Genomic DNA, 22,069 nt, shown 5'->3' with positions numbered 1-22,069 from the left:
TTATATATTTCAATATTTTATATATATTTCAATATTTTATATATATTTCAATATTTTATATATTTCAATATTTTATATATATTTCAATATTTTATATATATTTCAATATTTTATATATTTCAATATTTTATATATATTTCAATATTTTATATATATTTCAATATTTTATATATTTCAATATTTTATATATTTCAATATTTACATATTTCAATATATTATATATTTCAATATAAAATATGTATTTTCATATAAAATATATTGAAAAAATAAAAATATTAGTATTCAGTTATACTTGTATAAAGTGAACAAGTTTACTGTGTTCAAAATACCCTTTCCCAGTGCTTCAGTTTGCTTCCTCTATTTTAAAATTTCTTTGGAGGAAAAAATAACCCACCTTTTTTTTTTTTTTTTGCCTGAAAGTAGCTTCCTGTCCACTACATAAATCTCAGTGTTGGAACAGACCTTAAGTCTCACTTCTTATTGTGCTCCTTTTCCTGTAGCTATAATTGTGTTTATATCATCCAAAAAACCCCAGATGCTGTCAGAGAGTTGCATAATACCAAGAGTTAGGCTCTGAGTCCTCATTGCTGTGTGGAAAGGATTGCAGGAACCACAGGTTCATCTTCTGAAATAGCACACCACGACTGGAAACAATTCAATATTTAAATGGATCTCTAGTGCTGTGTTAGAGCACTTTGTTCCCTGCCCTCCCCTGCTCTTTAAAGAGAATTTTCCATACATTAGAACTGAAGTTCTGTTTACTTTTAGAAAACAGGAAACAGCTTTCTGGCTTTTTCTTTTATGTTAATGAGGCCTCAGGCAGTTGACACTGGGATAGAAACTATTTTGTGTTAATGGCTGGGAGCTGGTGTTCATCTCTCTGCTCCTGAGTTCAGTGATTCACTCTGAAGCAATATTAATGCACTGCAAAATTAAGTGTTCCTTTGTCAGTGGATTTAGAAACTCGGTTTACAGAGCAGTTTCAAAACCTGAAGCCTACCTCTTGTTTAAATAGAAAGGAAAGCTCAGTAATACAAAACCTTGCTGCAGATGCTGCTAAATCTTTTACAGATGGGGCAAATTGGGCTTTTGCATCACTTGGAAAGCAGCTTCCATGGAGCAGCATTCCCAGGGGTGCTGTCCTGCTGGAATGCAGCCCTTCCTCACAGCTTTTCTTGCAGCTTCAGGGGAGTTTTTTGTTTATTCCTTGCTGGAAGCAGCACAGTTTGCCAGGATCTTTCAAAAAAAAACCCTGATTTTCCTCACCTCCTCAGTGCCCAGGAAGGTGCAGGAGGAGGGAGCAGAGAGGTGTGGGAATGGTTCCCACTCTGGAATGGCTCCTGCTCGGAATTTCAGCTCTGGGGGTGTCGTTGGGCTCCCTGTTTCAGGGGTGACCAAGGTGCAGTTCCTGAGCACGGTGCCATCCCTGCACCACTGGGAGCTGGGCACAGCCAGGCTTTACACACTGCACCAGAAGCTCCCAGAGAAAGAAACTGCAATTTTATGCTCTTTTGACATTTCCTAAGAAAACTCCACGTCTTCTTCAAAGCTGATAACAGGCCCTGCATGTGTTAAAAGTGGGCAGCTCTCGTTTATCTGGTTTGTTCACTTGGTATAATGATGGCAATTAAGACAGAAGCTGCATTGGAGCAGTTTGCTTTGTGGCTCTTGCTGCAGAGCTGGAGCTAAAGCAACACTGGGAATCCCACTCCAGCATTTTTTGACATTTATTTTTGGGCAAAGCAAGTGGTCCCCACCCCCATTTCCCTTCTCTCTGTCAGTGGTTGCTGTGACCTCAGCCTGTCTTTATTCCCAATATCTGTCTCTGGGGAGAGAAGCTAATAAGGAAGTTCAAGGCAGCAAGAAGCTATTTAAAGATTATTCCACTCTCTGCTGCATGAAGGAGGAACTTCTGTGCAAATTATTACTGGAGAACTGCATACACAGTAGCTACAGTTAATTAACAGTGTGTTTGCCTTGTGCTGATGAACTCTGAAATTACAGGCAGGAGGAATTCTCTACATTGTGTCCAAAAAATACTTGAAACAAAGTCTTGGAAATTCCCTGTTTGATGTTCCAGTAAAGCAAGTCGTAAAGATTATTGAATGCAGGGAGAAAACGCTGTCACATAAACAAGGTTTCAGTAAAAGGAAATCTTTTATTAACAAAAATCCTACAGAAATAGGTTATGGGAAACATTCGTCCCAAACCAGTCTAGAAATCCCAAGAGGAAATTGTAGCTTTTTCCTAAGAAAACGAAGCCTTTGCTTTGCCTGCATGGGAAATATCTCGTCAGTTGGGTCAGATATTGCTTCTGCTCCATAAAATCAGAATTATCTCTTCCCAAATGGACTAACAGTGGTCCATCACCCAGACTGGAGCTCAAAGCCAGCCAGTTTCACATGGAACCCTCTCTGCTGTTGCCTAATTCTTCCAATCATCTGCAGTGTTATTTTTAAGAGCACTTGATGTCCGTGGCTGCTTCCTTTTTTAAAAGCAGCCCAAGCTTAAATGTTATCTTCTTTTCCTGTTGGGAGAAGGGCAGTTTATTAGTCTTCAAAACTGCTGAGTAATCCATTTAATTGCTTCAGGAGTTGGAGTGTTTTGATAGGAAATTCTCAACTGAATATTGGAGATATGGTACAGGTGGAGATGCTAAAATAGGAGATCATACAGTTGCAGAGGATTTCATCTTCTTTCAAAGCACAGTTGCTGCTGTTGGGAGTATATATGTCATCTCTGATCCAGAGGAAATTTTCCACCCCTAAGTTAACAATGCATTTTGGAAACTTATTTCCTTATTATCAAAGCCTGTTTTCCTGTGGATCTCTGTGTTTCACTAGGTTGACAGTGAGATCTGAGATCTAAGTTTTGGGCTCACTAACAGAATATTTCTCTTCCATCATCAAGTTCCTTCTGTTTTGAAAGTTGAACAACTGTATTTAAGACTGAACTCCAGTTCAGACAGGACAAAATCCCAATTGTTGGAGATGTTTGTACTTGAGTCCTCCAGTGATGGAGAAGTTGAGCTGCACAGTTGTCTCAGCGAGGAGCACGAGTCACTCTGTGACACTTCCACACCTGTATAAAACAACCTCTGCCTATTATGGCCCTGTGACTTCATTTTCAAAGAGCTGCCTCGATGATTTTTGGTGACTGCTCTGCAAAAAAATCCCTGTTTGCATTCCCAAGTGCACGGTGGCCCAAATGCCAAAGCACTGGGTTTGTTTTTGCAAACGAGATGTGGTCGGTGTAGGATGACCTGGTTAAGACTTTTCCTAGTCTAGACAACTTTAATTAAGTGTTTATGCTCTACTGGCTATTAAAGAAGAATAGCTGGACTTGAGAAAGCTCTTAATGTTATGATAGTCTCATCTGTTTGTCATGCCAGTGCAGGAAAACACTTAATTGCTCAGAGTAGCAAGGAAGAACTACTTGTTCTTTCCCAGGCAGGAAATAAACCATCCCACTAAATTCAACAGGGATCAGTGCTGTGAGGAGCAGAGGAAAACAGGGCTTTGGTTACACCTCCAGTGTTGCAAAAAATGGAGGGGGACACACCTTAATCCCAGTTCTTTGAGATTTTATTAGGAAGAACTTGCCTGGTAAAAGCAAGGTTTGTTTATTACACTGTTGAAACACTGGTGGCCTTTGGAAGGGTCTCTCCCATGTTCCTGTGTGGTTGTGGAATGACCAGCACTGGGATGAGTTGGGATTAAGCTCATCTGTCCAGGCAATTAGGCCAGCTGGATGGACATTCTAATTTATATTTACAAGCTTTTTAAAGCTTGAGTCACGTAGAAATTCCCTCCACACTTATACTGAGGTTTCACTGAGTCATTTTTATAAATTCTTCAGAAAAACTGAAGATTCCCTGTTCCTGGAAAAAAAAAAAAAAAACAAACCAAAAAAACCTAAAAAAACCCAGCCTGTAGTTTTTTCCTGTGATTCATTAAACCAGGGCTGCCCCATTATCCAGGATTGCCCTCCCATTTCCTGGGCTGATCTTTTCCTTCCTCTCTTTTTTTTTCATTATGTAAAGTTAGAACAATATCTGGAGCTCTGATCAAAGGTATCCACAGTTCCTGATGGGTATTGCTGATAGAGAGGGAGGGGTTTCTGTGAGTGTGAGCTGTTCCTCTGTGGTTGTTTACTGCAGGGGTTAAACCCCAGCTCCAAACAGGATGAATGTCCCTAATTGGGTTTGATTATGGAGGAGATATGCAAATAAAAGTATTTTGCTTTCATTTTTTCTACCTTTTGTCAAGGCAGTGCAAACACTTCTCCCTTGGAGAGCAGAAGTTGGCTTTATTAATTTTTTTCATGCCACTCACATGGTTGCACCTTAAAATGCAGGTCCAAGAGTTGGACTCAATGATCCTTGTGGGTCCTTTCCAACTCTGGGTATTCCATGGCTCTGTGACTACAGCCCTTGTATGCTCAAGTGAAATATTTGCATTTTTGATACTGGGACATCAGGAAACAGCCATTCCAAGAAGTCCTGGCTTCTGAGCTGCCTTTTCATTTGAGCCAGGCTCAGTCTGTGCTATCTGAAAGATGCCCTTGTGCAGCCCCATGAGAAATGGGGGACAGTTTGCCAGTCCTGTTCCCTGAAGGGGTTTCTGGGGAAGTGCCCAGCGAGGCTGGCACGGGCTGGCTCTGCATTCAGAGCTGGGAGCTTTGTTTTCCACCCTGTGCCAGCTCTGTGCCATTCACACCATCAGCAGAGTCAGGGCTTCTGTGGGGATGCTGCTTGGAGCCCTCTACTAGCTCTGGAAAGCTGCTGTGCTCGATTTGAGATGGTTTAGTTGCTGTTTGTGCTCTGCCTGGGAGCAGAAAGGTGAAGCACATCTGATAAAAGTACAGGTAGCGTTTGTTTGGAGGCAAAAACATGTCATTTGTGTGCCCTGGCAGGAAAAGTGCAGCTTGGATCAGAAGCCTCTTGTGGGTCACACAGTGCTGGGCTGCTTGAACGTGCTGAAGTTTGTTCTAAATTAAACACACTGTGGTTAAAAGGCACTAGAACTCACTCCTGCCTTGCAGTGCTGCAGGGAACTCGTGCAGAGGAAAACCCACATGTGTGGCCTCACTAAAAAACGTGCCAGTGCAGAACAGAACAGAGCCATTTATATGGCAAAGGAAAGGTGTGAATTGTCATGGTAACCAGTCCTTAGGAGACAATGTGGATCCAGAGGAATCCAAGTTAAACCTGGGATTTGGAAGGTGTTATTCCCTGGCAGGTGCAGCAGCTCTGCTGGGCACGGGGTTGTGCTGTCAGTGGTACACGTGGGAATAAAACAGTCCCAGTTTTTCACAAATGCTCAGAATCCCACAGTGAAAGAGTCACAGGTTTTCACAAAGCCCAGAACCACTTCAGTAGAAAGCAATGATTATGTTTCTCCCAGCCAGGACAGCTCTGAGGGCTCTTTTGTATCTAGAACTGTTTTCCCTCCTGTGTCTTTTGTTGCATAAATATCTGTTTTCACGTGGTTTCTTATCGTGGTGGTAAACATGCAGATAATACTTTAATATCTGGGTGTTTATGAAGTTCTGTTTAGTTTTCAGAACTTCACAGTAATCATTCAGTAGGATAAGCTTATTGGTATCCTAACAAACAGATTTCCAGATGGAATGGCTGATTCATAATCATTTGGGTTGGAAAAGACATCTGAGCTCATCGAGTCCAACCATTAAACACTGTAAATGTGGAGCCTGGTACATGTGAGTCGTCTCAATTCTTACATGTCACCAAAGAAACCTCATCAGTCCTGTCTTGCTTCTTGAGAAACTAAACTCTGTTTAGTCTGGATGAGAACATTAAGGATTTTATTAACAATTCATGGATTTATAGGCTCTGGCAAGAATGAAACTCTTTAATTGCTCAACACGAAATTCTTTGATGGTGACACAGTCAAGGAAACCACACAAACTGCTTCTTTCACTGATGAGACAGTAAATGATTAAATCTTTTATTGAGCAGGAGTTGGTTCTTACCTTCTTTGCTTTCACGCAGTTGTGGAATGTAAGTGATGGCCATGGCAGGTAGCTGTGGTATGAGGATGTTTGGAGACTGAATGTATTGTGGAGATACTGTTTTTAAGCAAGATTTTCCTTTATTTCTTGTTTGTCTGGGGCCACTTGGTTAAAAATCACTGTTCAACAGGGACAGTGAGAAGTTAATCAAGCACATGCTTTTTCTAACCTCCCCAGGGCTTATTTCAGGCTGAGTAGTGTGGGTTTGCTTCTGTTCCAGCTGTGGGAATGAGAACATTTACAAAAACCACTCCAGGTGTCTCACCTGGAGAGTAGTTGTGAAGTGGGGAGGTGCCCAGCTGTGCATCTGATCCAAGCCAGAGCTGGCTTTACTTCCATATTCTAGATTTCATTGCCTTTATTAGTGGGAAACCACCAGCTTTTCATAAAATCGTTAGGGTTGGAAAAGACCTCCAGGATGATGACCCAACACCACCTTGTCCCCCAGCCCAGAGCACTGAGGGCCATGTCCAGTCCTTCCTTGGACACCTCCAGGGATGGGGACTCCACCACCTCCCTGGGCAGCCCCTTCCAATGTCTGACCACCCTTTCCAGGAGGAAATTCCTCCTGGTGTCCAACCTGACCCTCCCCTGGCACAGCTGGAGGCTGTTCCCTCTCCTCCTGTCCCTTGTTCCCTGGAGCAGAGCCCAACCCCTCCCGGCCCCCCCTCCTGTCAGGGGGTTGCAGAGCCAGAAGGTCCCCCCTGAGCCTCCTTTTCTCCAGGCTGAGCCCCCCCAGCCCCCTCAGCTGCTCCTGCTGCTCCAGCCCCTTTTCCAGCCCCTTCCCAGCTCCATCCCTTCCCCTGGACACGCTCCAGCCCCTCAGTGTCTTTCTTGCAGTGATGGGCCAGAGCTGGACACAGCACAACACTTGAGGTATATTGCCCATTTTAAATGTATTAATGAGCATTTTTATTAGCTTGGGGCCCAGCTGAAACCTTAAACTTAACAGCTTAAAAACCCCTTCTGATGATAGCAGGATTATTGTCCTTGCCCTACACTTACCTTCTCGTGGTATTAATTTGATCAGAGTGTTTGTCCCTTTGTTATTGATGTGATCAGAAGGTCCAGGTGGACTTTTTTTTTTTCAGTGGCATGGGCTGTGCTACCTTTCAGGTAGACCCCTTTGTTTTATGAATTACTCTCCTGCCTGTTAACCTTTAACATGACACTTGTGTTTTTTCCTGTCTGAATGCTCCTATTCTTATAGCAGATAACAGGATATGAATCAGACTGTGTGGAGTTCTCTTTATCTCTAAGTGGAAAACAGAGAGAGAGGAATATTAACTACAAAATGCTTCCTTCTTTAGCTTGTTTTTGTTTGGTTTGGTTTTTTTTTTTTGCTTCAAGGATATTAAAATGCAAATTTGTTTTTGTGTTGCAGGCCCAGCACAGAGACACGTTCATCGAGGAACGCTATGGCAAGTACAACATCAGCGACCCACTGATGGCTTTGCAGAGGGATTTTGAGACCCTGAAAGAGGGGAATCATGGTGAAAAACAACCTGTATGCTCCAATCCTTTATCTATTTTGAAAGTGGTGATGAAACATTGCAAGAACATGCAGGAAAGAATGTTATCCCAGCTGGCTGCTGCAGAAAGCAGACACAGAAAGGTAGGTTTTGCTTCAAATAAGATCTCAAGCACACACAAGATGTTTTTGTTGGGACAGTCCAAAAAGGAACTAGCTTACAGCTGGGAGGGTGTAGTGCTTCCCAAAATGTAGGAAAGGGTTTCTGGAAGATGGAATTCTCAGCAGAAAGTCACTGTTCTGCTTGTGGCTTGTAGTGAGTGGTTGTTGAAGAGCTGGTGCCAGGTAGTTATGGGACAGCACCTCCTTGTGCTTCCCTAAGGAAGTATGGAGTGACCAGAAGTATTTTCCATGCTATTTGGCCTCTTTAATGAAGCACCTGTTATTCTTCAGGCATAGTTTTAATGCATGTTGACAGCAATATAGTCCTTGGTTCACATAATTCCACAGAAATAGAAGCCTCTGGAAGTGACAGCAAGGCTGTGGTTCACTTTTCAGCCAAATATCTAATTAAATCATACTATTAAAATCAGATATTTTTTCCCTTCTCCTTCTGTTCTTCCTGTCTCCTTCTGTGAAAATCTCCCTTATATACTTAATGATATATAAACATTATTTGGAAGCTTAAATTTCAAGAAGACGGAGCTTCTGAGGAACTGCTGAGGAGGAGCTGCTAAATTCAGGTTGAGCAAGTGCTGGGAGAGCTCAGAGTTTTGGTGATGAGATGCAGCAGATCCTCTTGGAAAGTTTGTATTCTGGGTGTTTTGTTTTTTTTGTTGAGTTAATAGAATTTCAATTATTCATGTAATTCAGCGTTAAAGCTGAAGGAGCTCCTTAACTGGGTCCTTATGGGAAGCAGTTTCATTTCAAGAGCTCATCTTGCTCTTAAGTGGAGGAACAAATTAATGTTCTTTAAAATAAACTTGGCACTGGAGTCCTCAAATCCCTGTAAGGCACTGGGGAAAAGCCTGTGTGGGAATTACTGCTGGAACCACAGCAAGGACTGTCCTGTCACTGCTGTGTCCCCTGGATGCAGCACCTCTGCTCCTGCTGGGGTTTGTATTGATGGTCCTGCCAGGAAATTCTGAGTTTCAAGGCACAACAGGCACAGACTGAAATACAGGGAGTTCCATCTGAATATGAGGAAAAACTGATGTATTTTGAGGGTGGCAGTGCACTGGAACAGGCTGCCCAGAGAGGCTGGGGAGTCTCCTCCTCTGGAGGTATCCAAACCCCTCCTGGATGTGATCTGTGCAACCTGCTGCAGGTGAACCTGCTTTGGCAAGAGGGTTGGACTAGGTGGTCTCCAGAGGGCCCTTCCAACCCCAGCCCTTCTGGGATGGGAATGTTCATAACAGGAACCTCTCAAGGCTGTTCCACAGCGTGGAGGAGAAGCAATTCAGGTATTTAATAATAAAATAATTATAATATATAATAAAATAATAAATTAATAAAATTTAATAATAAAATGAAGATGTGAAGATAGATGCAGTGTGACATTTTCCTGTCTTCTTTCACAAACTGACTCGGTTAGACCAGGTAACAACATAGCATTGAGCCTGTCCAAAAATGTGACTTTGAGTTGAATTTGGGTGTCTGAGCCCGCGGTGGTTGCTCCCGTGTGTCATTCCCTGTGGCTTTGGACGCGTGTGAATGTCTGTGCTGATCTCTCCCTGCTTGTAAGCACAGCTGGGCATCCCCTGGTGTTTGTTTGGCAGGTGATCCTGGACCTGGAGGAGGAGAGGCAGCGGCACGCCCAGGACACGGCCGAGGGGGATGATGTCACCTACATGCTGGAGAAGGAGCGGGAGCGGCTCACCCAGCAGGTACAGTTTGGGAGCTGCTGATTACCCAGCCCACAGAAACCCCCGAGCTCCTGGGTGCTGAACCCCTCAGGGATGTGTTGAAAGAGTAGCAGGAACCTCCCTCTCTAAGGCACTCCTGGCTTTTATCGTTTTGCTCTGAAAAACAACCTTAATTTCTCAGGGCGTTTCGGTGGCTGAGCAGTGCTAAAAGCTTTTAATAGGCAATCAGATCTTCCTTCAGCCTGAAATCTGAGGAGTGCTCAAAGAACAGGGCTGAACTTACAATTGGTGGTGCTCTGTGTGCTCAAAATTCAGAATAAGTCATGAGAGATCTCCTGGGGGTGTTATTCAGAGATGCTAATAAATATTTAAGCCACTGTTTTTCAGTTACTCCAGCGCTGCTGCCTTTATTAAGCACACATAACACATCAGCATTTTAAAGCCTAAATGCCTTTAAAAGGCAAACTGACAAAGTAGTAAATGAGGTGGAAGGAGGCTTTGCTCTGGCTCGCTTGTTCCATCAGTGCATGGCAGGCTGGGTGTATATCTCACTAAAGGTCAATTGAATTTCATACATGATAAAACTACTAGTAAGTAATAATTCTTAGTACGTGCAAGCTGAGTCATTCCAGACTGTTTTGCAGCTTCCTGGGGCAAGAACCTCTTTCTTAGCCATTGCCATCTTTTACCGTGTGATTTCTCCAAGATACACAGTTAACCCTGTTCCTTTTTGGGGCATTATCCTTCAAGGCTTTAAGGTTCCCTTAGAATCTCTTTTGTTCTTAATTTGCAGGTGGAGTTTGAAAAATCCCAAGTGAAAAAGTTTGAGAAAGAGCAGAAGAAGCTGTCAAGCCAGCTGGAGGAGGAGAGGGCACGCCACAAGCAACTGTCTTCCATGCTTGTAGTGGAGTGCAAGAAAGCCACTGCCAAAGCAGCTGAGGAGGGGCAGAAGACAGCAGAACTGAGCTTGAAATTGGAAAAGGAGAAGAGTAAGGTGAGCAAGCTGGAAGAGGAGCTGGCAGCCAAGAGGAAGCGGGGTTTGCAGATGGAAGCACAGGTCGAAAAGCAGCTCTCGGAGTTCGACATTGAAAGGGAGCAGCTGAAAGCCAAGCTGAACAGAGAAGAAAACCGTACGAAAGCACTCAAAGAAGAGGTGGAATGTCTGAAGAAAGCCCTGAAAGAGCTGGAGGCTTCTCAGCAGGAGCACAGTCCCTCTGAGCCTTTGCAGCCGAGCCCCTCGGTGACGTCCAGAGGTGTCACAACCGACAGTCCCCCGGTGAAGTCTGTGTCTTGCCAGACCGAGTGTCTGCAGGCAGAGAGGGCAAACCCTGCCAGCACAAGCAAAGCTGTTCACAGCATGTTTCCCAGCCCCTCTGCACCAGTTCACTCCTATGCAAAATCCAATGGGCATTGTGACCCGGATGGGCAGGCAGGTGGGGAGCCCCTGCAGACACACCCCGCAGAGAGCCAGGTTCAGAGGGAGAGATCTGCTGGTGCAGCCTCGGAAAGCGCGGTGGAGAACGGGAGTTCTCCCGTAAGAACGGAGTCACCGGTGCCCCTGATGTCCCAGCACCCTTCTGGGGGGGTGTCCCTGTCTCCCAGCAGCACAGCTGGGTCCTCCCTGACACCTTCTCCCTGCTCCTCACCGGTGCTGACCAAACGCTTGGTGGGAGCCTCGGCCAGCAGCCCTGGCTACCAGTCCTCCTACCAGGTGGGCATCAACCAGCGCTTCCACGCAGCCAGGCACAAGTTCCAGTCCCAGGCGGAGCAGGACCATCAGTCCAGTGGGCTGCAGAGCCCCCCCTCCCGGGACCTGTCCCCCACCCTGGCAGACAACTCAGCAGCCAAGCAGCTGGCCCGCAACACGGTCACTCAGGTGCTCTCCAGGTTCACCAGCCAGCAGGGCCCCATCAAACCCGTCTCCCCCAACAGCTCCCCCTTTGGCACGGACTACCGAACCCTGGCCAGTGCTGGGAGCCCCAAAGCCGAGTCTGGGCACTCCCCCAGCCCTGTCAAGGTGTCCAGCCCGCTCAGCCCGTTGTCTCCTGGGATTAAGTCGCCGACCATTCCTAGAGCAGAGAGGGGGAACCCTCCGCCCATCCCTCCGAAGAAGCCTGGCCTGGCTCAGTCACCTGCTGCTCCTGCTCCTCTCCCCAAAACCCCTGCCCAGGCGTCCCCCCTGGGTGCCCCCATGGACGTGGCAAGCAGCTGCTCCAACAACGCTGTCGTGTCAAATGGCAAAGACCTGGAGATCCTCCTGCCAACCAGCAGCTAGTCTCCAGAAACTGGGAATGTGACATTCCACAGCTCAGCACCCTGGAGCTAAGACACTGTTTTTTCCACTCCATGTTATTTATTTCCATAGTAGCAGATTCTGTCTGTATAAAGCATTTAGTATATTTTTTCCTTTTTTTTTTTTTTTTAATAGGTAGGAAAATATTTTTGTTTATGAAGAAACCTTAACTACAGCTATACAGTAGCCTCCAAACATCTCATGGCAACAGTCAAATCATTAGAGAGAACCATAATCGTATGGTGGGACCTGTCAACCTCTAATGGGACTGAAATGCTACTTTTAAATTATGCAGAAAAAGATTTTTTTGCAGACTTTTTACTCCAGATGAACATTTTATAAAAGTGCCTGAACTAAGCCTGCAATATGAATGTGATTCTCGGGAAAAGGTGAGGAGGGGACCATCTAGCTGCAGAAACAAATCCTTCTGAGTCCTGAATGTTGAAACCAACACTTTTTGAATTCTTTCTTTTGAATTCTTTCCATTTGCTACAAGAAGTTAGCAAATACACTACAAATTCTGTAAGGTGACCACCAAACCAACACAGCCAGCCATGCTGTGCCCTTCAGGACACAGCTCCCAGCTAATTTGAGGAAGCACATGAGTTTTTTGGGGTAAAATGTAGCTGTAATACAACCCAGATACTTTTTTTCTCACAGTATTTCTTGTCCATATAGTTCTTTTTGCTTTCCTCTCACACATTCTGCAGAGATGCCTGTGTGCTTTAAGTGGCTAAACTCTGGTTTGTGGTGTGTCACCCAGAATTTTTGAGCTCCTCAAGCATTCTACTGTTGTGTGTAGAACTTCTGAGAAAAGGATCTTTCTGTTACTTGACAAAGATCTCACTATTACTTGAAAAAAAATCACTAATCCACATGACGCAGTTTTTTTGCAACACAGTAACATGGGATCTTCAACTATAAACAAAAGCAATAATTTTGTTCCTCATCTCTGTCAGTTGTGTCTGACTGACCTGGATTTTACCCACTAGCTTTGGGATCTTGCTGGCTTTCCTTGGCTGCAATTATGGAACCAAATCATGACTGCTGTGAAAATGAATATGTATATATGTGTAGGTATATCACACACATATGTACTGAACACACAGTGTATTAGGGAAATCTTTATCTACTCCTGATCTCCTGCCTAATAGGAAGAAGATGTGGCAATTAAAAAAACCATTTAGTGAGGAGTTGTCTAAGTTTGAGGCAAATCATGAGTGTGAAAAAGCATTTGGGCCCGAGAGGGGAGAAAGCAGCTGGTTCCTGTGCAGAAACATTTGCTGCAGGCAAAGCAGCCAGCACAGCACGGTGGTTTTCTGAGTCACTGTGGTGAGAAATACAGGAGAAACCCCACAGATCAGTGGCAGGGGCTGAGAGCACGACCCTGAGTTAATGATCTCCGGTGTTGGATGGGAACTGATCCTAAATTTAGAACCTGGACTTGCTGCTCGGCGTTGAGAGCCCTTCCCTGGGTGCAGTGTGGTGTTTACACAGAGCACAGCTTCCCACTGCCAGAGACACCTTCTCCTTTGCCAGTTTTCAATATTTCCTTAGACAAAACACCTCTGTTGGGGGGAGGATCCCTGGGCCATGGGAGGAGGCACTTGTGGCCATGGCAGGGAGGTTCCTTCAGGCTTTGAGCCTCGTTCCACGGGACAGCAGAGCTCTGGGCTGCTCTGACTGACCCCACACACTGTGGCAGGTGTTTGGACTAGAACAGAGGTTTGGACAGACCTTTAGCAGCCTTTTGAATTGTGATCCTATAGGCTGTTGTTCCTAATCCAGTGGAACAGGCTGTGCACAAACAGCAGAGGGACAGAGGCAGCCAGAGCTAAATGGGCAGTGACTCTTTTGGAAGCACATTTATTACTTTTTTAACTAAGTATCCACAGGAGATTTTTTTTTTTTAACTCTTGCTGAGAGAAACTGTAAAAATGGATGGGCAGGTGGATTTTGGCCCATGTATCCCTTCCAATTCAAAAGTGAGGCTTTTGTATACACTGCTTTAACGAGTTTCTTTGCTTTTACATTAATCTAACTGGTATTATCCCCTTTATTGATAGCTCTAGAGAGAGAGATATTATGATGAAGTCTAATAGGAAATGCACTGAGTACTGTTTCTTCTGAAATATAATATGGGAAGGGGGTATGCAAAAGAATGTATTTTTGCTAGTAGCCTAACTTCTGAGAGAGACTAAGCACAAGGGATTAAAATGGATCCAACTAATTCAGTAAGACATTTAGAGTTAGTATTTAACTGTTGATGTAGATTCTGTGTGGAAGCAACTAAATATTTCTTCTCTAACTCACATCAGTCCTAAGCAGACATTGTTGCAGAGTTTGTCACTGGCTAATGGAGTATAATGAAGTGCAAAATGTATAACACTAGTATTAATTCATTAACACTTGTAAATTTGTAAAGCCAAATGTACCAAGCTGAAGTCTTTAATCATTTTTATAGCTGATGGCATTAAACATGTTAAACATTCATATTATCAATAAAGGATTTTATTTTTAAGATGTGCAAATTGCTTAAGGAGATGTTTGGAGTTGGGACTGCCCAGCAGGAAACAGTCCTGGTGGTGAGAACGGGGTGTCTGTGCTCAGACAGGGACCTGGAGCTTTAATGGAGGCTCTGAAATATCAGAAGAAAGCAAATTTCTGGGGAGTAGAGCAAGTCCTGAGCAGTTGTTGCTGCTACCTGGGCTGTGTGGCTCCTCCATCACCCCCCACCTGCAGCTGCTGGTGCTGTAATTTGGGAGGTTCCCTGGGGCACCGTGTGCTTCAGGTGGCACAGCACGCTCTGGGTTCTCCACACAACTCTGCCTTTTAGGTATTTCTAAGTAAAACCAGTTTTCCTACAGTACCTCTATGCCACAGTGTTGTGATATTGGATGGATAACACTTTTGGGGTATTATATGAATAAACACCTGGGGAAGAAGTGGATGTGCAGGAAATGGATGTGCCAGTCCCCTGCTGATTTGTTCAGGCAGGATGCAGAGTTTCTCATGGAGATTCCCTCTGCCACGGAGAAGTGTGGCTCAGTCCTGTCACAGGGAGTGACCCAGCTCAGAACAGGCCCAGGCTGTGGAAAAACCCCCTTTGCCCAGGATGCAGCGTGTCCATGCAGAGAACCATCACCTCTCTGCCCTGGAGAGCTGCTGCAGGTGCCTCCCCTCCCACCCACAGGGAAGAGCCCACGGCTTCTGTGCCTCCCTAATGTGCACCTCGGTAGTGACCTGGTTTTCTTATCTTTACATCAGTTCAGCTGAACAGGTTTTGCAGCAGCCTGGGAAGAAGCTCTTTGTTCATCTCTCCAGGCATGGTGACACCCCAGAGTGCTGTGCCCATGGTGGCACCAGCCGAAAGCCACCGAACAAGCGCTGCTTCCTACCCGTAAGCAGCCGGAGGTGAGGAGCCCTGCCCGGGCAGGAACTGGGAGCTGGTGTGGCTCAGCCACAGCCCTGATGGCTTTTTATAGCACCAGCGGTGGCAGGTCCTTGCCCAAGCCTGGAATGCTGACAAAGCCTTGGGTAAACACCACCAGGCTGGTTCCTCGTCCCTCCGACGCCACGGTGCGCGTGGTGAGCACGGCGTCAGTCCCAGCCCAGCTGGGGTGAGCGTGGAGCCTGTGTCCAGTGGGATGAGCTGAACCTGGTCCTGGTCCTGGTCCTGGTCCCTGCTCACACCTGAGTTCTGCACAGGAGACAGGGCATCAGTTCCTTTAGAAGAAGACATCCCTTAATCCCCCAAAACCCATCCATGCCAGCTCGGTTCCTCCGTGTGTGGGTGAGGAGAGAAGTCCCGGGCTCCTGTGGGGTGAGGAGGGGTCCTGGGGTTTTTGTGGGGTAAGGAGGGGACCCGGAGGTCTGTGTAGCACAAGGAGGGGGCCCAGGGGTTTGCCACCCTCTGCAGGCCGGCCGCAGGCACTGCTGGGTGTGGGGCTGTGGCTTGGGTGCCACGTCCTGAGCCATCCCTGCAGCCGGTGGTGCCGGGCTGGGGCCCCTGACTCCCACCCACCCTGCTTCCAGCGCTCCTGGGGCTGGGCAGGAGAGCTCAGGACTGGTCAGGGATGCTCAGGGATGAACAGGGGAACCCAGGGCCAGGGATGCTCATGGCTGGGCAGAGATGCTCTGTACAGCCTGGACAGGGCAAAGAAGCTCAGGGCCAGGCAGGGGAGCCCGGGGCCGGGCAAGGATGCTCAGGGCCGAGCAGGGATGTTCTGTGCAGCCCGAACACGGCAGGGGAGCTCAGGGCCAGGCAGGGGAGCTCAGAGCTTAGCACGGGATGCTCAGGGCAGGGCAGGGATGCTCAGGGCCGGGCAGGGATGCTCAGGGTAGGGCAGGGGAGCCCAGGGCCGGGCAGGGATGCTCAGGGCAGGGCAGGGATGCTCAGGGCAGGGCAGGGATGCTCAGGACCGGGCAGGGATGCTCAGGGCCGGGCAGGGATGCTCAGGGCAGCGCAGGGATGCTCAGGGCAGGGCAGGGGAGCCCAGGGCCGGGCAGGGATGCTCAGGGCAGCCCGGGCCAGGGCTTGTGCAGGGCTCATCCTCTCCCGGTCCGTGGCCGCTGGAGGGCGATCTGTGCCCGGGAACGGGCCGGGCCGGGGCCGCTCCCCGCCCGCTCCCCCCGCCCAGACCCGCCCGGCGGCCGCTTCGTGCCGAGACCGCGCTGGGGGCAGGTAGGGCCCGACCCGCGAGGGGAAACGGGCAGCGCCTGTCCCGACGGAGGGCACCCACATCGTAGGGAAACCCCCATCACGAGGCATCCCATCTCAGGGCATCCCTGTTGCAGGATACCTCCATCTCAGGGCATCCCTGTTGTAGAGAACCCCCATCATAAGGCACCCCCATGACAGGGCACCCCTCAGCACAGGACAGCCCATCTGACTGGGATAGCCATGGTTTTACTGCTCTGTCACACACCAGCTGCTCCCAGTCTTCCCAGCTCTGTCCCAGCAGCAGCTCAGCCCTGGAGGAAGCCTCCAGCACCCAGCTGGCCACACACCACGAGTCCTGCAAGGCTCTGGCTCCGCGTGCCAGGTCCCACCCTCCCATTCAGAGCCACAACTTCCTTCAAACGTGGATAAAACATGGCACAAAACCCAAGAGTAGTGCCCTCCTGCTGGGGACACGGCTGCAGGGCCACCACGGTGCCCAAGGCAGGGAGGGCAGGAGCTTTCTGTTGCTAAATTAATTGGCAAGACAGGAATGGGCTTGCTTGACCCCAGCTCCCGGATGCTGAGGGCAGCTGTGTGTCCTCCCCTCCCAGGACTGGAGCTCATGCAGGGTCAGCCAGCAGTCCTGGTGCACCATGTTGCTCCAGAACACCTTATGGAGCCACTGCAGGACAGCAAACTGTGCTGTTGGGGAGAGAAACCAGCCAGGGAGATGCAGTGGGGCGTTGAGGATGCTGGGTGCTGGTGAGGTTTTGTCAGGCAGCACTGAGAGCAGGGCCGGGGTGATCCCACCAGGAGCATCCCTTGGGAAACGTGGCTGCCCCTTCCAGCTGCTGTGACCTGCAGTTCTGCCAGGAAAAGCTCTTCTGCTTTGCTGTGCATCCACCCCGAGCACCAGCTCCGGGCCATCCTGCGGCCAGGGTTTGTTTGCACAACCCAGCCCCATCTCTTGCATGCAGCCAAGGGAGGCTTCAAGCGCTGAGTGTTGTTGTGAAAAGTTCTCCTGCCGCAGGTTTAGCACAAGCAAACATGCCAAGAAGCTGAGCCCTGCTTACCCCACTTCCCTGCCCTGCTAATTCAGCCTCGGCCACCGCCGCTGATAACCCCTGGGCGCCGGCCCGGCGCCGCACTCACCGCCACGGCCCCGGCACAGCAACCACCCCAGCAGCCAGAGCAGCAGCTTAAAGGGTCTGGGAAAACCAGTCTGGGGGGCAATCACCCCTTTTGGGACAAGGACAGCGAAAGTAGCACACGCAGGGCTGGGTTTGGAGGTTGAAACACCCCGTGCTGGTCTCAGTCTTCTGTCTCCAGACTGTGTGTCCTGCTGGTGGGTGTTGAGTTGCTCCATGTGGGACCCGCAGCTCATCCCTGCTCAGGGGATGTGTCTGTACCTGCTCAGGGGCAGGAAGGGTTCTGTAAAATCAGTGTGTGTGGCTGCAGCGGTGTTTGTAGGTGTAACTGCAACACAAATCAAACACGGTTCGTCTAATTAGGAATCAGCGGGTGTCCAGCTGAAAACATTCCCCCCATGGCTGCGTGATTTCACCTCCACTGGGCCACTGATCCCACGTGCCTCGAGTCTGCTCTCAGCTCTGGCTGACAGGATGGTTGTGAGGGGTGACAAGGGGCCAGCTCTGTACCCCACATGGTGGGTCAGGCAGCTGCTGAGCCCCAGGGAGAGCCACGCTGGGGGGGTGATGCTTTGGAAACTGAAGCTGGTGCTGGATGCAGGGTGGCAGGTCCCAGGTCAGGCAGGGACCTGCAGAGCTCCCCATCACAGATTCTGTCCCCTGTGCTGCCCTCCCACGGGGTGAGCAGCTCCTGAGTGCTGCACAAATGAGGGAATCCAGCTGAAAGGCTGATTCTGATGGTTTTCACCCTGCTCTGAAAGACAGAGGGGAATTTGTTTCGTGTGGAGTCCAAGAGCTGTTTACACATTGATGAAGCAGCTCCATGAGCTGCTCATGAGGAGCTGGAGGTGCAACATATTTGCTGGGCCTGGGCACAAACTCTTGTGCCCAACGTGCCAACTCCTCCAGAGCCCCCGTGCTGCCCAGCAGTGCCCAGAGCTCCCTGCCCGCCTCCTGTTCCAGGCCAGGGGCAGATCTGCTGCCACCAGCATCTCCAGCCAGGTGCCAGAAATGGGAACACTGGATTGAGACTGGCAGGGCTGCAACCCCCAAGGAAACCCTGGTGACTGGAGGATGAAGAGCAGTGTCTGCAGGGTGTTCTGGAGCCACATTTTGGGCCAGGCACAGCACTTAGGGCGTTTAATGCAAGGGCACACAGTGGCAAAATAGACCAGGACAGACACACAGCCAGGGTCAGGACCAGCCCCACCGTCTCCCCTACATCCCACAGCTGCTTCCCAGGTGGGTTCCTGGGTATCCCTAGGTGTGCAACCTGCCCAGACCCTGCTGGGCTCCCGAAGGCACCCCGGCCAGGGCAGCCCATCCTCCCGGGGCACAGCACGGGGCTGTCGGCTCAGCCGGTGCAGGAGCCCCGACTCTGCCACAGCTGCCTCTCGTCTGCAGGAGCCTCCCGGGCAGCGCGGCCTCGGCCGGGTGATTAATCTTTTGTCACGGAGGAACAGGGAGAACGGGCAATTAATAAAGCCCCGGCTTAGGCAGGAACAGGGCTCTGCCGTCCCCGCCGTAAACAGCGCCCTGCGCTGCCGGAGGCTCGGGATGTGCCGGCGGCCGGGCACGGGCGCAGCGCAGATGTTCCCGAGGGGACCAGGGTCAGCACTGTTTGACGAGGAGGAATCACCAGCGGGAGGATGTTTGTTTTTGTAGCAGCTGGATGTGTCTCGGGGAGGGATGGGAACGTCTCCTGTCACCCGTGGGCCGGGAGGAGGCTGGCAGGGCAGGGATAAAGCTCCTGACAAGTTTGGACTAGCCGGCGAGTTGATTAGCTGAGAGATGAAAATTCACAGCTCGGCTCTTGCAGGGGCCGTGAGCTGTTGGAGAGGTGTTTATGCGAGGGGAGGGCACCCCCGAGCACGCTGCCCCACTGCCCAGCCCCTGCCGGGGCTGATGGTCCTGCCGAGCCACGACAGCAGCGGGCTGGGCAGAGCCCCCGGGGTCAGCACCAGGCAGGGACAGTCCTGGATCTGCACACCCACCAATCCAGGGCTGTTCGGGGACAACTGGGACAAGAGGACTCAGGGGCATCGCTGTGGGGAGGTGGGCACCCCAACTTCCCATGGCTTTGGCACATGCCACAGGAGCACCTGAGCACCACCAGAGCAGCCCGGCCATGCCCCGTGTCCCACCGTGCCCGTGGGCAGCGGGGTCTGGACACCAGGCACTGCCTCAGATGTTAATTTGAGATGAGGGTGACAAAGAAACCCGGCTCAGCCAGCGCAGGCACTTGTCAGCCGAGAGCTGGGCTGTGTCTGATGGTCCCGATTACCCGACGATAGACAGAGATAAATGTGTACAGCTGGAGGCAGAATAAATCGATGCTGTATGTTGTATAATTGTCTTGAAAATAAGGTAATGCCTGGCTCTTGGAATGCTTTGATCTTATCAGAAAGACGAGGAATACACTAATGGCTTTAATTAGACTTTGGGGATGAAATGAATTCAGCCTCCTGGGTGAGCTGGTTTCTGGAATTGACCACTGGTGGGGATAGAAAGGCTTTAATCAGATTTAGGCTCTTTAATACCCACAATAGTGTGTGTCTGCATGTGTGATACAGACCTACTGTTCTGTGTATTTTGGTGGGGGCTCTTGTGTGTTCTTGGGCTGCCTGTGCCATCGAGAGCCTTTTTTCAATGTACTTTCACATTTGTGTTTAAGCTCGGCAGAATCTACTATTTTTATTTAATGACTTCTAAAGGAGAGTTGAAAACAACTTGTCAGAAGCAGTGAAAAGCTGGGAATTTCTCGATTTCCCAGCAGCAGGGTCATGGCAGCTGGTCCTTCAGCCAGGCAGCAAGCTGGCCACTCTTCGGGAAAGAAATTGTTAATTATTTCATCTACTGGCTACAGCCGAAGCAAGGGAAAAGCTTCTCGTCTCTCTAGGAACAGATCTCCGCGTTGTCCCCCAGAACACTGTCGAATAAGAGGCATTTAGAGCACAGAGGATGAGCAAGGGCTGACTCAGCCGTGACTCACCGGGTGAAGCCGTTGCTCATCCCCCGGCAGACGCGAACAGGGGTGGGGATGTCCCGGCTCTCAGAGGGTTCTGCCTCTGCTCCCCCCCGAGCCTGTGGCAAGGCAATGTCCCGGGGTGTCCCCTGAGCGGCCTCACATCACCATCCCCGAGCGCCCCAGGGTTTGGCAGGGGCTGGAATTTTTCCGAGGCTGCACCTGCCCTTCCCCTGGTTATTTCCCGGCAGAACTGGAGCGCTTGCTGAGCAGCAGCAGCCCAGATGCTGACGCTGAACACACAGCAGTTATTCCTCCTGGGCTGTGTTTATGTCTTCCCTGTCGTAAGTACAGATTTGGATTGTTTTGGTAGGTTGACATTAGCTGTCATGCTTCCCTTATGTTAATTTGTTGGGCTTAGATGAGCTCCCGAAAAGGATTTAATAACAAGAGCCACTGCCAATGAAAGCACAACCTTGTTCAACACTCACTGTGCAGCCAAGCCCTCGGAAGGCCGAGCCTCCAGGCGTGGGATCAGCTCCCTGTGAGGAGCTGAGGTTTCCTGTAAGCACAGGCAAGAGCACAGCGAGGTCAGCGCTTGCCCCGCAGGCACAGGAGGTGGGTCCCAGCTCTGCCAGGGAATGAGCCCCCTCCCAAGAGCATTGTGACAGCACTGGGGACAGGGAAAGCCACAAAGGCACAGCAACTCAGCCTCAGGCAGAGAGCACCTGATATTTGGTGATTCTGGCTCAAAGAGCAGGGCCAGGGCAGTGACCCCCAAAACAGTGAGCAAGGATGAGTCCCCTCCTTTCCCACATGCCCAGCGATGCCAACCCTGTATTCCCCATCCCAGAGGGGTGACCCCACACCAGCGTGGTGGGGGGGACCCCCCCACGATCCCCAGGGGGGCCATCGTGGGGCCATGGACACCCACACCAGGACCACTTTGAGGGGTGAAGAGGATGCAGGGATGCAAGGGGAGGAAGGGCCATGAGCTGCCAGGGCCAGGCAGCACCTGGGGGACCTGTCCCCCCACACCACCCCACTCCCTGCATCGCCCCAGGATGTGACAGATCACCCGTGTGTGTGTGGGAAAGCTCCTCTCCTCGGCACAAACACACACACGCTTAGTAACATAATCTCTTAAAAGCAAAATCCCAGAAATTCCTTTTTCTTCGTGGAAAATGTTGCCTTGGGGGAGAAGCTCATAATGAAGGATGAAAGCTTAATCCTTGAGGTAGAGCAGGACGTGGTGGGGGAAGAGTATAAACATGACAGTTGTTGCTCAGTGAGTCGGAAAAAAAAGGTGAAGGGATGAGAGCCGCGGTGGGGTGGGAGGGCTCGGGCTGCGGGGAGGGGCTGCGGGAGCCCCGGCAGCGCTTCCTCCCCAGCCGGCTCACATCCATCACCCCCGAGGGAAAGGCACAGGTTATCCCGGCAATTCCTGGCACAGAGAAATGCTCTCGTGCTCAGGTGGGTGAAGGTGGGACAGCAAATGATGCTCCATACCTGTGTGATTCACCACCGGGGGCTGCCCTGGGTCACTGGGTACCAGCACCAGCAACGCTGGGAAGGGGCTTTAATCAAGACCAGGCTTTGACCAATATAAAATAAAGCACCAGCACATCTCA

The 22,069-nt window shown here is 49.6% G+C and overlaps 1 protein-coding gene across 4 annotated transcripts in view; it reads left to right on the top strand.

Moving 5' to 3' along the window:
- The window catches only part of CTTNBP2NL (CTTNBP2 N-terminal like), a 22,967-nt gene extending 8,778 nt beyond the window's left edge, over positions 1–14,189 (top strand). For 3 of the 4 annotated variants that reach the window (XM_027659858.1, XM_027659859.1, XM_027659857.1), the window contains exons 3-5: positions 7,418–7,648; positions 9,283–9,390; positions 10,163–11,644. In XM_027659858.1, the coding sequence (XP_027515659.1) occupies positions 7,418–7,648; positions 9,283–9,390; positions 10,163–11,644 (1,821 nt within the window). Of the gene's footprint in view, positions 1–7,417; positions 7,649–9,282; positions 9,391–10,162 lie in introns of all 4 variants that reach the window. The other variant, XM_027659862.1, reaches the window with a different exon arrangement.
- The last annotated feature ends 7,880 nt before the right edge of the window (positions 14,190–22,069 follow it).

This window comes from Corapipo altera, unplaced genomic scaffold (genome assembly GCF_003945725.1).
Source record: "Corapipo altera isolate COAL_440 unplaced genomic scaffold, ASM394572v1 77b, whole genome shotgun sequence".
NCBI lineage: Eukaryota > Metazoa > Chordata > Aves > Passeriformes > Pipridae > Corapipo > Corapipo altera.
Note: the sequence above shows the minus strand (reverse complement) of the source record. Positions and strands in the feature narration are given on the sequence as shown.